The following is a 14,382-nucleotide window of genomic DNA, read 5'->3' on the forward strand; positions in this document are numbered from 1 at the left end:
CTGGTATCCCTAACTTGACAGCATGGAAGCTTACTGGCTGAACACAGACAAACAGCAGTATTCGTCCCCAGTCCAGGAAGTGCTGATGGGTAGTAGGAAACCCTCTACCAGGATGTAATATATGGCCAAGTAGAGGAGGTTCTCTGCCTGGGCATCAGACCAAAGGTTACTAGCTCTACAGGCCTCAATACAGTTGATCCTGGATTACCTTCTGTATTTTAAATAGCAAGGACTATAGATCTCTTCAGTAAAGGTTCACCTTGTGGCTATTTCAGTCTTTCACCCTCCCTGATACAAGTGCGACACTGCATGACAACTAGGTTCCTTAAGGGATTGGAGAGGCTTTTTCCTCAGGCCCGTGACCTTGTACCTCCCTTGGACTTAAATTTGGTGCTAACACCCCTTACAGGTCCACCCTTTAAACTCCTAGCAACTTGCCCATTATCACTCCTCTCCTGGAAAGTGGCCTTCCTTGTAGCTCTCACCTCGGCGCGTAGAGTCTCTGAGCTACAGGCACTCACCTCAGAACCTCCATACACCATTTTCTATAAGGACAAGGTCCAGCTACAGCCATACCTGGCTTTCCTGCCTAAAGTTGTATCCCAATTCCATAACAGCCAGAACATCTTCTTGCCAGTGTTCCATCCTAAGCCTCATAAGTCTTCCAAGGAACGCAAATGGCACACCCTCGATGTGAGGTGAGCCTTCACTTTCTGTATTGAGAGAACTAAACCCTTTCGTAAGACTTCCCAACTATTTGTTGCATTGGCAGAGAGAATGAAGGGTTTACCTCTTTCATCTCAGAGGATCTTCTCATGGATATCCTCCTGTATTAAGCTATGCTATGAGCAGGTGAATTTGTCACCGCCAGGTACTGTCACAGGACACTCCACCAGAGCGCAAGCTTTGGCAGCGGCCTTCCTGGCGCAGGTACCAATACAAGACATTTGTAAGGCTGCTACCTGGTCCTCAGCACATACCTTCATGTCCCACTACACCATAGTGCAGTAGGCTTGGGATGACACTGGCTTTGGGAGGGTAGTTCTGCAGACAGCACATCCGTGAACTCTGAGCCCACCTCCGATGATTCTGCAAGTGAGTCACCTAGAATGGAATCGACATGAGCAAGCACTCGAAGAAGAAAAGACGGTTGCTTACCTGTAGTAACTGTTGTTCTTCGAGATGTGTTGCTCATGTCCATTCCATGACCTGCCCTCTCCCCGCTGTCGGAGTTGATGGCAAGAAGGAACTGAGAGGGCGCAGGGCTGGCGCCACCTCATATACTGCGGCATGAGTGCATGGCGTCAGAGCTGGCCCTATGGATTCTGCTAAAGGAAAAAATTTCCGGTAACCGTGCATGAGGGCGCGCACACACCTAGAATGGAATGGACATGAGCAACACATCTTGAAGAACAACAGTTACTACAGGTAAGCAACCATCTTTTCTCAACCTATTTACCATTGTGGGTCACATACGTGAGCTGCATCCAACACTACCTATATAGCCCTTAGGATGTCACATGAGCCGCAGTTGTGTGCTGATTGTGCCGCAGATTGAGAACTACTGTTTAGAACATTAGGCAGTTACCAGGTGAACAACACTTAAAAACAATTTTTCTGGGGGCTTTATAGATGCAATGAGATGGAGGGGTGGAAACATTAGTCCAGGAGTTAGAGAGGCAGGCTGAGATGTGTGGAACTCAGATCTAGGAATCTGGGAAGGTAGAATGGGATAGGATTTGGTGGGTGCTGGTCCCTGTGTCACATCTTGCCTCCCACTACACGTAGCATGGATCGACCTGTGTCTCCGGAGAATCTCCCTGCTGGTTCCTTGCCAGGCAGATAGGAGGCAAGTAGGTGGGAGTTGATAAACATGAAGAGGGAGTAAGGAACAGGAAAGAGACAGTAGAGTTTGGGGCGTTCAGATTTGGGGATTGGATTTCCACTCATGGGTAGGGATCAAGATTTCCAGGGAGTACTGGGGCATATCTGGAAGGAAGGTGAGATGAGGGCAACAATACCCTTTCCCCATTACTAAGGGTTAATGTCCCACAGATACCAAGTCTCAGGGAAGTGCTGACCCTTCTGAATGACCTGTTTTCTATTAACCTTTGGGCTATGCTGCTGCCGTCAAGATTGGCGGTGGAGAGGATGTAGTCTATGCAGCAGTCAGACAGATTGGTAGTGTCTGATTGGCAACACATAACATTTCTTGGTTCTCTTCTTGCCAGGTGGCCATGAGAACTTTGCCAAAATGATTGATGAGGCGGAGGTGCTGGAGTTTCCCATGGTGGTGAAGAACACACGGGGTCACCGAGGTGGGTCCAAGGGTGAGGGGAAGAATCATGTGGTGGTGAGCAGCATTCTCAGGTTCCATGTGTGATAAAAGGAAAGGCATTCAAGAGTCTTTATATTGGGGCTTAGACTTTGATTTCATTCTCTGTCTAAATTCTTCCAACCTCTTGCTTCTAAGAGTGTTGAATAGACTGCAGAATTGGGAGGCAGTTTTTAATACAGCTGGTAACTTGTTCAAGGAACATAATATAGAAACAGTAGGGGTCCTGCAGGTCACGAGGTGGTGCATTGGCAGAGCTGTGTGAGGAGCCAGGTCTGGAATAGCAGAAGGTTTTGATTGAGTGGCATAGACACAACTGTCTAGAGAGTCCCCAGGACTTGGAATAATACTGGAATTGAGGGGAAGTTTCTAAATAAGTTTAAGAGACTGTCTCAGTTCAGTGAACCTTAATTTTTTTTCTTTTTGCTTGGCTTTGTGGGTAGTCAGGTTTCAGTTTAATCAAAGACCTAAATTCTACAGTAAGATTTCTGATTCTATGACATTGATGGAAATTCTGCAGCAGCTTCAAATAACCAAATAAGAACCTCATTTTGTAATTTAAATGTGAAATGTTATGTTAATTTGATTTATCTTAATGTTAAATCAGTAAATTATCAAACTAAGACAGATGTAAACCCATGTGTTTCCACACAGGGGATTGTACCAATTTAACTAAATTACTTAAAAACTTATTTTAGTTAAAGTGATGAAAGATTCTTTTGTAGCCAGAGCCTTAGACTCTGGAGCATGATTATGCAGCAAAGAGTGAATTCCATATCTGTGGAATACGTGGGACCTGGATTTAACTTAACATTGCATAGTATTCTTCTGATTAGATCTACTAAATAAAATCAATTTCTTCTCCTTTCCCAGCTTGGGCTTGGGTAAACTCCTGTTTACAAGGGGTGATTTAAAACACACTTAATGCAGTGTGAAATCTGTCTCTGTACAGTGCAGTTTCAGTGGCATGGATTCCTAAATGAAAAGCTTCCCCCGAATACTTTAAATTTAACTACACAACAGCAGATAGCAAATGATATTTTAGAAAACAATGGCCTAGATATTATATATGGTGAATAAATTAAACCTAACACCTCAGGCCATTTGCATCAGTGCAAATGGACACATCTTGTTTTGTCAAAATGCCACACATCTCTGGTGCTGCATAATTCCACAGAAATGGGCAATCTCATACCATCTTCCAGGTCCTCGGTTTTTCCATCTCCATTTTGGGAGCACAGTAGCTGGGACATTGGGGAAGTAGGGGGTAAGAAGCAGCATGAGGAGGAGGAGATTAAGTGCTGTCTGGGACTGAGCAGGTTGTACCATCTTAAATCCTTCAGAAGCAGTGCTTCATTACTGCTGGCTTTAGCAACTCCATTTTATATGGGCACCTTCTTGTGCTACACAAACTCTAAACCCTGAAGTAGTGGAGCTTGTGGTAGTGCCCCCAATGCAGTACTTCATCTTGTCTTCCTTCTGCTTTTTTTCTGTTCCCTTGGTTAAACGAGGCAGTTTATGAAGGGATTTTGTAATGCAGTAGTGCTGCAGAATAATTCAGCGAAGCTCTGCCACATAAATTGGTTGTGCCTTACTGAAAAATGAAATCCAGCGTGTTACATAATACAAGGGGTCTCAACAGAGGAGAAGAGCAATTAAGAGAGATGGCTGATGAAGGAAAGGGCTGTCTTCCTGGAGACTGGAAATGAACTACAGAACAGGGGAGTATGTTCCAGAAGTGCCTTTCACCGACATTGGGGAGGTTACATGGAGGGACAGGAAGTCTGTGTGAGGTGAGCTGAGGAAACAAGATGGGGCATAAAGAAAAAATCAGAGGTTGTCTGACACAAGTCTTTAGAATGGTATTCTGGCAAGGGGCATTAAATTTCTAAAGAATCAAGCTGGCCCTTTTTCACCAACTGTCAGTACTCTCCACAGCTTCCTCTTTTGGAGGGAATACACTGCTGTAGTTGTCTCATTTTATCAGCTCCATCAGAGTCAGTCACAGCTACACTTCTCTCTAAATCTGTATGTCCTGTTGGACGTCTGTCGCCCCAGTAGTAGGATGTTGTGGGTACAGAGTAGCCAGCGTTCAGGGGTGCTGTTTTCCTCATGTGTGATAAGGATTTTACAGTCGTGGACCAATTCCATAGCCTACTTTCTACAGTGCATCTGGGTAAAGTTCTAAGTTAACTCTGTTTCATAGCAGTCTGTGAGCAGCTCCCATTCATGAAGCTTTGCAGGTCATGCTCTGAAGTTCCAGCTTTCTGCCCGAAAGGAGGGAGACACTGTGCTGTTGATTGGATCTGTGCTGCTCTTCATGGTTTGTGTCTACTCTCCCCTCTTACCAGGCACCTGTCCCAAAAAGTGGGGGGCAGAGGGTGGAGAGTTACAAGGCCCAGTTTCTCTATTAAAGAGCTTTTTTGAGTTATTTACCACCCTGACTGTCTCAGTACTTGGTACATTCAGCAGCACTGAAGCAGTTGAATACTGATTTACACAGGAGAATGTGTAAAGGGATATAAAATAAATCAGGCCCATGCAGATAGGCAGTTGTTTTTTGGAGATTCTTCATGTGCTGAATCTGTAACACAGACCAGTCTGGTGGCACTTACCCTCTTCCATCAATACTCACCCTCAGTGTTTTCTCTTGGAACAGGCAAAGCTGTATTCCTGGCACGAGATAAGCACCATTTGGCAGACCTGAGCCATTTAATCCGTCATGAGGCCCCTTACCTATTCCAAAAATACGTCAAGGAGTCCCATGGCAAGGATGTGCGTGTCATCGTGGTAGGAGGCCGTGTAGTGGGGACCATGCTGCGCTGTTCAACAGATGGGAGGATGCAGAGCAACTGCTCACTTGGTAGGAATAGCATTGTTTGTGATCTTGATTGGGATTTGTGATGCCCAATGGGAGATGAGTGGCAACCACTATTTAAATGAGAAGTTTCGCATTTTATTTTTTATTTATTGATCATGTTTATTATAGCAATGCCTAAGGGCCACCTGAGAACAGGACTCCATTGTGCTAGGAACTGTACAAACATAGAATGAAACAGTCCCTGCCACAAAGAGCTTACAGTCTAAATAGAGAAAACAGCATGGGAGAAAAGGGTAGAACACACAAGCAGAGTGAATGACACAGTGGAGGGAAATGTCACATTAGTGCCATGATATGTTTGGTCTTGGTTTGTTTAAATCCCTTCAGGGGGTTATGTTAGAAGGGGATAAACTAGATGGAAAGACATAAGAAAGAAGGGGGTTGGAGGGGTTGGAGCAAACCAGTCAGCACAGGAGAGAATGGCCAGAGTGAAAACTGGAGAGAGCAGTCTGACATCCGTATCTGACAGCCCCGCTTGAAGTGTTTTCTACAGCTGCTGGACCAGCTTCAGTCTCTGGCTGGCTCCTCCATGCAATTTCTTTCCCAAAGACACATGGCTGTGAGGAAGCACAAGGCTCTTAATGCCCTCAAAGTCAAGAGGAGCGGTCTTCCCCTGTACAGTTCTGGGTCTGGGGAGTGCTGTGGGGGGAGATTTGGCTCTGGCTGGGTGCCGTTTTTACCTCCTCTGTCTCATGCAGTACAGCTTCGGTTATGCAAGTGTAATGGGAGATCATAAATGTTTGGATAATTGGGGAATTTTCAGTGTAACAGATACGAGGGGGCATGACCCAGTTTCAGAGAGATGCCTTGAGAAAAGGTGTTTCAGATAGAATGCTTTATAGTTTAATTCTTCCTAAGATGCTGAGTACCCACAGTTCTCATTAAAGCCAATGGAAGCTTCTAGTACCTTTTGAAAATCAGGCCATTAGTGTACGAATGCATACTAAAGCAAAGATCCCAAAGAGCTTAGCAAAACACATGCACTACATGTCTGAAATCTAGATATACTTCTGAACACTTACACACCCACCACTTATAATTATCAAAATAACTGCTCTTCAAGTTGGAATTTAACTTGGACACGGGGGTTAAGAAAATTGCAAAAGATTTTTAAAATGTTGGGTCAGCAGCACCGCTCTTATTTTTTTGGGCAGAGTGGAGTGACTGCTTTATGCTGAGTAAAGGTGGCCTTAAAAAGTTTTTGTTAAATGTTTTCTGGCTTTAGACCTTGGCAGTATTAGGAATGCCATGTATGATCCTCCCTGGTCTTGTTTGAAGGCTTCTGGAGAGTATGATATGAGATATGTATTGAGAGCCCACACTTTGGTGTAAGAGGTGGAGTGCTGAATCATCAACAAAGTTGCACTTTCTTTCAAATACTCATTAGGCATTTGAATTAAATATGGCATTGTTTACATTACAGCGGCACAGCTACAACACTGCGGTTATGCTTTTTGTGGTATAACATAGATGCTTCCCACGTCGTTGAGAGAAGGGGTTAAGTCAACATAACAGCGTCGCACAGGATGCTCAATTTTTCACAGCCCTGAGCGATGTAGTTAGGGCCATCTAATGTTTAAGAATAGACCTGGCCTAACTGTTAAACACAAACTAAAAATCCATTTTCCTCTCAACTGCTTACACTTGCCTTTTGTGATGTCATATCACTAATTCTTCCGCTGTCATAGTCTTCCAGGATAGAAAAGATCTGAGTAGCTAATACAAGAAGCAAGCATTGCTTTTAGGTGGGGGGCAGAGTGGTGACACTATGTCAGACACCTTCTAACAGAACAAAGAAGCAAAACAGACACATGGCGGCTGCTGCTGCTGCTTCTTTTTTTAATTTGCAGGTCAACTTTAATACTCCTACAATTAAAAAATGTGTTGTGATACCCTTCCTTACCAAAAATGATCTCACTGTTCCCTGCAGCACACTGAATTTGCCTTGAATGTTTCCCATCCAAGAATTGAGCCATCCCTACCCTGCTCAGCGGGTGACATTTGATCAGATCACAGCCTGAGGGCTGACCCTTATTTTTCCTTTTGCCAGGTGGTGTAGGGATGATGTGCTCACTGAGTGAACAAGGCAAGCAGCTGGCAGTCCAGGTGTCAAACATCCTGGGGATGGACGTATGCGGCATCGACCTACTAATGAAAGATGATGGCTCGTTCTACGTCTGTGAGGCCAATGCAAATGTAGGTTTCATTGCCTTTGACAAGGCTTGTAATCTAGATGTAGCTGGTATCATAGCGGACTATGCCGCTTCTCTCCTTCCCCCCGGTCGCTTGACGCGGCGTATGTCCTTGCTCTCTGTGGTGTCCACGGCCAGCGAGACTAGCGAGCCAGAGCTGGGCCCTCCAGCTAGCGCCGCTGTCGACAATATGAGTGCTAGCTCCAGCTCTGTCGACAGCGACCCTGAGACCACGGAGAGAGAGTTGCTCACCAAGCTCCCGGGGGCTTTATTCAACATGAACCAGCTATTAGCCAATGAGATCAAACTTCTCGTGGAATGATGCCACGTGTAAATACATGACCAACAAAACTCTTGTACATTTTTTTTAAAAAACCAACTTGCAATGCTGTTTATCAGAGAAGCTCAGGGAGATGAGGGGTGTGGGGAGGGAATTAGTCAAGGGAGTAAGATTAAAAGGTGCATGTTCTGTGATTGCTGCTCTTACTTTTTTATCCTGCAGAACATACAATTGGTTTCATTTTGGCAGCCAATCTCCAGTTGGTGATGCCCAGTTCAAGCCCACATGGGGATTTTATTTCGATGCAGCTGTGGCCCCAAACTTACTGCAGAACATACGTGCATTCCATGGGGAGATATTACAGCGCAATTTACACCTTTGGTTTTGGAAAGCTGTCTTGCAATTCTCCAAAAGCATCTGTGAACTAATGCAGCTGTGAACTCTTTCCTACCTCTTTAAGAGCTTGATCTTGTGAATTGCTTGAGTGCCTTTAGCTCCAAAGAGAGCTGAGGGTGCTTAAGGTCTGATATTTCAAAAGGTGCTGAGCATCTGCAGTTCCCATTCACATAAGTGAGAGGTATGAAAGTTCAGCATCTCTTAAAAATCAGCCCATTACGACTTTGCAGGAACTGGCCTTAAGTGATGGGGTAGGGACAGGGCATCTATTCACTAAACTTGAGCTTTCAGTACAAACCTGCGACTTCTGCCATCTCAGTATTAACTGGCAGCTCTGTGTCCATATTTGTTTATAAAGCTTTTGGGGGGGGATTTTTTAAAAATTTGTGTTTTTTATAATTTTAAATCCTGGCTGCGGGGCAGGTGTGTAGAGGTATCAGTCATGTTCTCATCCGTGGCAGAAGTGGCACGTTTAAATATTTTTGCACGATTGGAGAAGATAAACAGCACTGTAACGTTCGGTGTACAAAATAATGTTTAATCCAATGTGAAAAAGAATTACACTAGTTTAAAACAAACGTGCATTGACTTGTATTTGTTAGTGTTTTAGTCTTTTTGAGAGAGAGATGCTATGTTAATGTTCCCTTTTTAATACATGCTAGTCCAACACTCCCTTCTTCTCTATGCTTGCATCTTTAATGGTGGCCAAAGTGAAAACACCACAAACTATTTAACAAAACACTGACTTGAGGCCTGTAAATCATTCTTTTATTTTTGTTAATTTTTTCGGGAAAATGTGGCAGGGTGTGGAGGAGGGAAAAGGTTGGTTGAAACCTCCAGGACACCTAGAAGTTCTTTAGGACAAAGCAGAAGTTCATTCATTACCACTATTACTAGGCTTATATTTTCTACATTGAAAATGTTTAAACTCTGATGTCAGCTGAGCTCTAAAGAGTGGATCCAGAGGAAAAATACATTGTTCTTGGTTTCGGGAAACTGCGCAGCAGATTTTAAAAAATAAGGCTCAGCTAGAATAAAAATATAAAAGGCCACAAGCAATGAATAGATGGCTTCTGGACCCCTGTGTATGTGTGTGTGCTTTGCTTTTTCTTTTTGGTTTTGAGCTGTTCAGTTTCATTTTTCCAGGCTGACTGATTTTCTTCAGTCCTTCTGGCTGTGCATTTTCTCATTCAACTTGAGCAGTTTTGGGAAACGAAACAAAACAGTAGTGTTGGGTCCATTTTTAAGTTCCCATCTTCCTCCTCACCTCCTGCTCATTCCTTTCCCTTCCTTCTGGGTTCATAAAGCACTGGAACTATAGATATAGATATATATAGATATACATATACATATATATATATAGGCGCCTCTTTTTTTTAAAAAAGTGAGACATTTATGACTGAAAGATGGTTTTGTGAAAAGAGGGCGTGGAGGGGGGTTTGTGTGTGTGCAATGCTGCTGTTATCTGGATACTTTAAAGGAGTATGTCCCATGTACCCTCTGAGGCTCTGCGCTTCCCACCCCTGTGGCCTCTCCTCACCTTTCCGCTGCTCTGCTGCTTAACCGTTACTCGGATCTTAAACAAACACAACTCATGGACACGACGGAGAGAGACTTGAAGAGGCAATAAACAGAACAGTATTAACCTGCTTTCATGGAGGTTTGATCATGCTTATTTGTACAGTTTTTTAATTTTAAAAAGGAATGTAATAAAATAAGGGTTTTTTTGTAGAATTAAATATTATTATTAAAAACAAGTGGAAGGTTGATTGTTGATATTAGTTGATGGAGTGGCCACCTGGTCCATCAACAAAAGAAGTTTCAACAGTCAAGGTCCTCTCCAAGGTTTTATTCCTTAGCCTTCAAGTGCACGTTATAACAAAAGAAAACAAAGGTTTTCACTTATTTAAAAAATCAAATAGAAACACCCCAGCACAGGTTATATCCAACCCAACTTTCTAGTCCCTGGATGTGGAAGCTCTGCCTTCTCAGAGGCTCTTTTCCTCTTATCTGCTTACAAAGGAGCTGTTTTTTAAATAGTGTCCTGTATTCCCTTTGAAACCCCGATTAAGCCTGCAGTTTCCAACCCTACTTTAATATACACACTGAGCACTTGCGGGGTATATGAGTGAGGGAGAGCGGACAAGTCAACTTCATGACAGCTGGAAGTAAGGAGCTCTGCACTTCTGTCAAAGTTAGTAAATAGAACTCTTGTTGAAAAGAGGCTGGAATCAGCTATATGATCTGGGCTGTCTTGAGTCTTCACATTGCTTGAGGGAAAGGAGCTGTGGCAGCAGGAACTTCTTAATGCATCTCACCTTTAGAATTTCCAACTCACACTTTAGAGTAATATAAATTTGCAAAGTGGTACACATACTTTATTCTGAAACACACTAGCAAGTGGATTGAAGGGTATCATGTTGTGGCTGGCTCCCTTGTGATGAGATCCTATTGGGCTGTTGGTGCTTCTTTTGCAAGATTGAAGAAAAGTCTAAAGGGTAGTTTTTGTTGTGGGAGAGGATCAGGAGTTAAAACTTTACATACATTCATGTAGACAGTAGTTCTTGATATTGCTTATGGTAAGCCTTGCTGAGGATTCAAAGCTTTGTCCATTCGAATCAGTCTTGTGTGTTCCTACCCCCAATCTACCCATTGCCCCATGGTCAGTGAGATGTACAGAGTGGGAGAGAAAAAATAGGTTTGACATATATGCCTAAAACACACAACTAAAAAATCAAGCCTGTGCTCACCAAGACGTGTCTCCCATCACATCTAAACACATAGACAGCTCAGCACAATGTGCTATGCTCCCTTCAGTTTTACATCCTAAAGAACACTTTCCATACTCCAGTGTCTTAATAGAGCTAACATTACCTGTCATATTCTGTTTTGGAAGCTTATATTGGAAAGGACAGGTAATCAAGATACATGGGTTTTTTCTAAAAAAGTGCTGATACAGATAACGATGGTGCATGAGTCAATATATCTATATTTTTTAAGGGAGGGGAGGGAAACTTGAGTGAGCCACACAGAAACTTTTGTTTGGAAAAATTAGTTTCTTAAATTAAACCTGATAGAATTTGTTATACTGTTTGTAACAGTGATTTTTTTTGGGGTTGTGAATTTTTCTGCTGTGTGATTTGGTCACGTTTAAAATTCCTTGTTTACCATGTTTAATTCTAGATTGGTTATTTGGCTTTGTATATTGTTAAGTCTTGTATTTTTTTTAATTCTTTGATGTATTTTATAAAATCTCCCCTTTCTGGAATGCCTCATCTGTAACACATGATGGAAGTGCGACGCTCTGTACACACATGGACTATTTTTTTTGGTGTTCCACCTCTCCGAGCTATGTGGTCATGCCTCGATGGTTTTTCCCCCTGGCTTCACGTTGGCAATCTTTCATGTGTGATATCGGCCCAGGAAACGCCTTTGGAACTTCTGTGTATGTTGGCCAAAAAAAGAGGACATTTCTTCAAATGTTGCGCTGGACTTTTAAATCCAACACATGAAATCAGTAACTCTTTCTAAACCTCCTCTTCCTCAAATGCAAAAAGTCCTAGTTGGTTAAATATGTAAGGGGCCTCAAGGGCTTAGAGAGACTTTGTGAAAGCAAACGGTGTGTACAATATCTTTCTCATGGCTCACTCTCTTTGAGAAGGTTTATGGGCTATATGGCTGGTGTGAGACACACGACCCACTCCTGTTCTCTCTATGGAATTGTAGGTGCTCAGACAGGTAACCTCTGCTGCTACTGTCTTTTTTTTTCTTCATTTTTAATTTTTCACTGTTCTAGGAATTCTTTTAAAATGTTAACATATTGCAGGATTTATAACCAAGTGTTTGCTGCCTTTTCTTTTTATTTTACTTTTTTTTCTTTTACGTCTCTCTTGACCTTGGAGAGTGTTCCAGTGGCGGATCTTAGCCCACTGTTGGTAATCTCCAAACCCCTTGTGTTCCAATTTTCAGTTGAAATGTTTGGGTTTTTTTCATTTGTTTAAACCAGTGTCACAAACTGAAGTGTGGGTTTTGGGTGGGCATTGTAATTTTGTTTAACTGAAATTGTTCTATTGTGTGTATTATTTTTTCCTTTTAAAAAAAGATATGTTCTAACAGTTTGCACTTTCTTACTGTTCTTTGAAAAACTTTTCAGGAGCCAAAAAAGTCAAACAATGCAGAGAAAAACTTCCCTTCTCCCTTTTCTGATGGCGAGAGTGAGAGCTTATGAAAAGTCCTTGAGAATGTTCCTTCCTAAACTTTTCTCCCCAGTAATGAAAGCTGGTAAAACAGTAAACGCAGCAGTTTGGTGGCATCCAAAACCGACCTGTTGGCAGGTAAATTCACACTTTCTGCTCTTTTTCTTTTCTTTCTTCCCTCCTCTTCTCCCCTCCCCCCACACAAGCTAGATTTTAAGACATTTTTCAGGGTTTCTCCCTTACTGTGCTCAGGTGAGCCACTGTGAAGGTGGGTTAAAAACCACTGCTGTGTGAGAATGACTGGGGGGATGATGTCTAACTGCACAAATTCCACCACCCTCTGTATCTCTCTACTTTTAATTTTTCCCTCCAATATGCTGTTCTGGCTTAAGTTTTCACAGGATTATGGTGCTTCCCAGGTGCACACTGAGCACAAAGTTTAACAGCATCATTTAAGAGTTGAAAGGTATGGAAAACTAGTACTAAAAGGTTGGATTAGAATTAAAATTTTGCAGTTATGGGGGATGTGGCAAATGGGAGATTACCTCTGGGCTGATTGTATCTATTTCGGGCATTTCTAATGCTCCCCTAACTATAATATCGAAGCACCAATAACTAATTTGTCCTTCTCTGGCACCTCCCATTCACTGATCTCAAAGCACTTTGTAGATGTTGACAATTTAGCTTCCCAAATCCTTTGTGGGGTAGGAGACTCCTTGTTTTACAGGTGGAGGCACAGAGGTGAAGTGGGTGTCGGAGGGAGTTTCTAAGCAGGGCAAGTATGACACTTCAAGCTGGCTTACAACAAGTGCTCCCTCATATAATTTATTTCTAGGTACACTTGCTCTTCTTTTGAAGATCTTTTGTATATGTGAATATCTCTGATCTTTGTAGGCATTAAAAAAATTCTACTTGTGACCACCTCAGTTTGTTTCCTCTGCGCTCTAGAAAAGAACAGTGCTTGTGTGTTCAGCTTGTGTGAGCAGCAGTGCTTTAAATCACAGCTTCCAAACAGGACAGGGAGGAATAATTTTAGATAGGGCCAAATTTGGCTCTGTTACACTAATCTGGAATGTCAGTGAAATGACCAGATTTTCACTGGTATAATAGAGTACAGAATTTGAGCCTTTAATTTTACATGGAAGATAATTGTACAGACCTGTTATACTCACATTTCCAATGCTTTTTCCTTTCAGAAATACCCACTTCTCTCGTCTCACCACTGGGCCGGCCCTTTTCCTTTTTTTGGGTATATTTTTGTGAATCAGCTGCTGTAAGACACAGTGTAACACTTTCACGCATGTGGTTGGGTGTCTTCTGTTTTGGGGAAAGATCTGTGAGTTTGTAATACTTTTTAAAGATAGGTCTGAACCCTTCTCCCTCTCCCCTCTCCACCGCGCTATATTAGCCAGATCTGAACTTGACTCTAGATTTTGCATCTCAGACCCATTGCTAATATATTTCTCCAAAGTTTTCTTGATGGTAGAAAATGTTAAATCCTATAGTGTGTGTAAAGAGTCTTCGGTGGGAAGCATAGAAGAGGAGAGGCTATTGCAGTCCACTGTAGCTAATGTCTCAATCCTCTTCTCTCCCACCCCTCCCTTGTTGCTGGAATGGTTTTCAAAGCCTGGTATTGATCTTGTTTGTGTCCAGTGCTTTGCAAAGTATGTGGGGTGAGGGGAGGATGTTGGAGAAACCTGAATAAGCCTTGGCACCTTAGACAAAGGGACCCCTGTTGTGTGATTATGTGAGCGCTGAATAAGAACTTCTTCTGTATGCCCTTCTGCTGCAACAGAATAATAAAACTGGTAGGTGGCAGCAGCAGAAGAAGGAACTAATGTGGCTGGGACCTGCGAAACCTACAATTCAAGGAGAGATGGATTGCAAAATGTTAACTGAAGTAAAGGGGACAGAGGAGAGAAGCAGAGTCCCTGAACTGTCATTTTAAATGGTGAGTTTTATTTTACTTAATTTTTACCCATCATAGGAATTGTCATAGTAGAATGAACACATTGGCCCATCTAGACTAATGTTGTTTGACATTCTGGATCTGACCTTTATTCCTGCATCCCACTACCAGCTGTCTCTGACATGGACTAACA

At 42.7% G+C, this 14,382-nt stretch overlaps 1 protein-coding gene across 6 annotated transcripts in view; it reads left to right on the forward strand.

Annotated features, from left to right (window-relative positions):
- The window catches only part of RIMKLB (ribosomal modification protein rimK like family member B), a 74,710-nt gene that overhangs the window by 53,182 nt on the left and 7,146 nt on the right, over positions 1-14,382 (forward strand). For 2 of the 6 annotated variants that reach the window (XM_067531103.1, XM_067531104.1), the window contains 3 exons: positions 2,232-2,318; positions 4,995-5,198; positions 7,267-9,147. In XM_067531103.1, coding sequence (XP_067387204.1) covers positions 2,232-2,318; positions 4,995-5,198; positions 7,267-7,730 — 755 coding nt within the window. In that variant the 3' untranslated portion in view covers positions 7,731-9,147. Of the gene's footprint in view, positions 1-2,231; positions 2,319-4,994; positions 5,199-7,266; positions 9,148-12,237; positions 12,419-12,672; positions 13,617-14,075; positions 14,232-14,382 lie in introns of those variants that run through there. The other 4 variants (XR_010916799.1, XR_010916797.1, XR_010916798.1 and 1 more) reach the window with 4 other exon arrangements.

This window comes from Emydura macquarii, unplaced genomic scaffold, assembly GCF_026122565.2.
Source record: "Emydura macquarii macquarii isolate MOO-44397 ecotype Brisbane River unplaced genomic scaffold, CSIRO-AGI_Emac_v2 contig_3122, whole genome shotgun sequence".
NCBI classification, from domain to species: domain Eukaryota; kingdom Metazoa; phylum Chordata; order Testudines; family Chelidae; genus Emydura; species Emydura macquarii.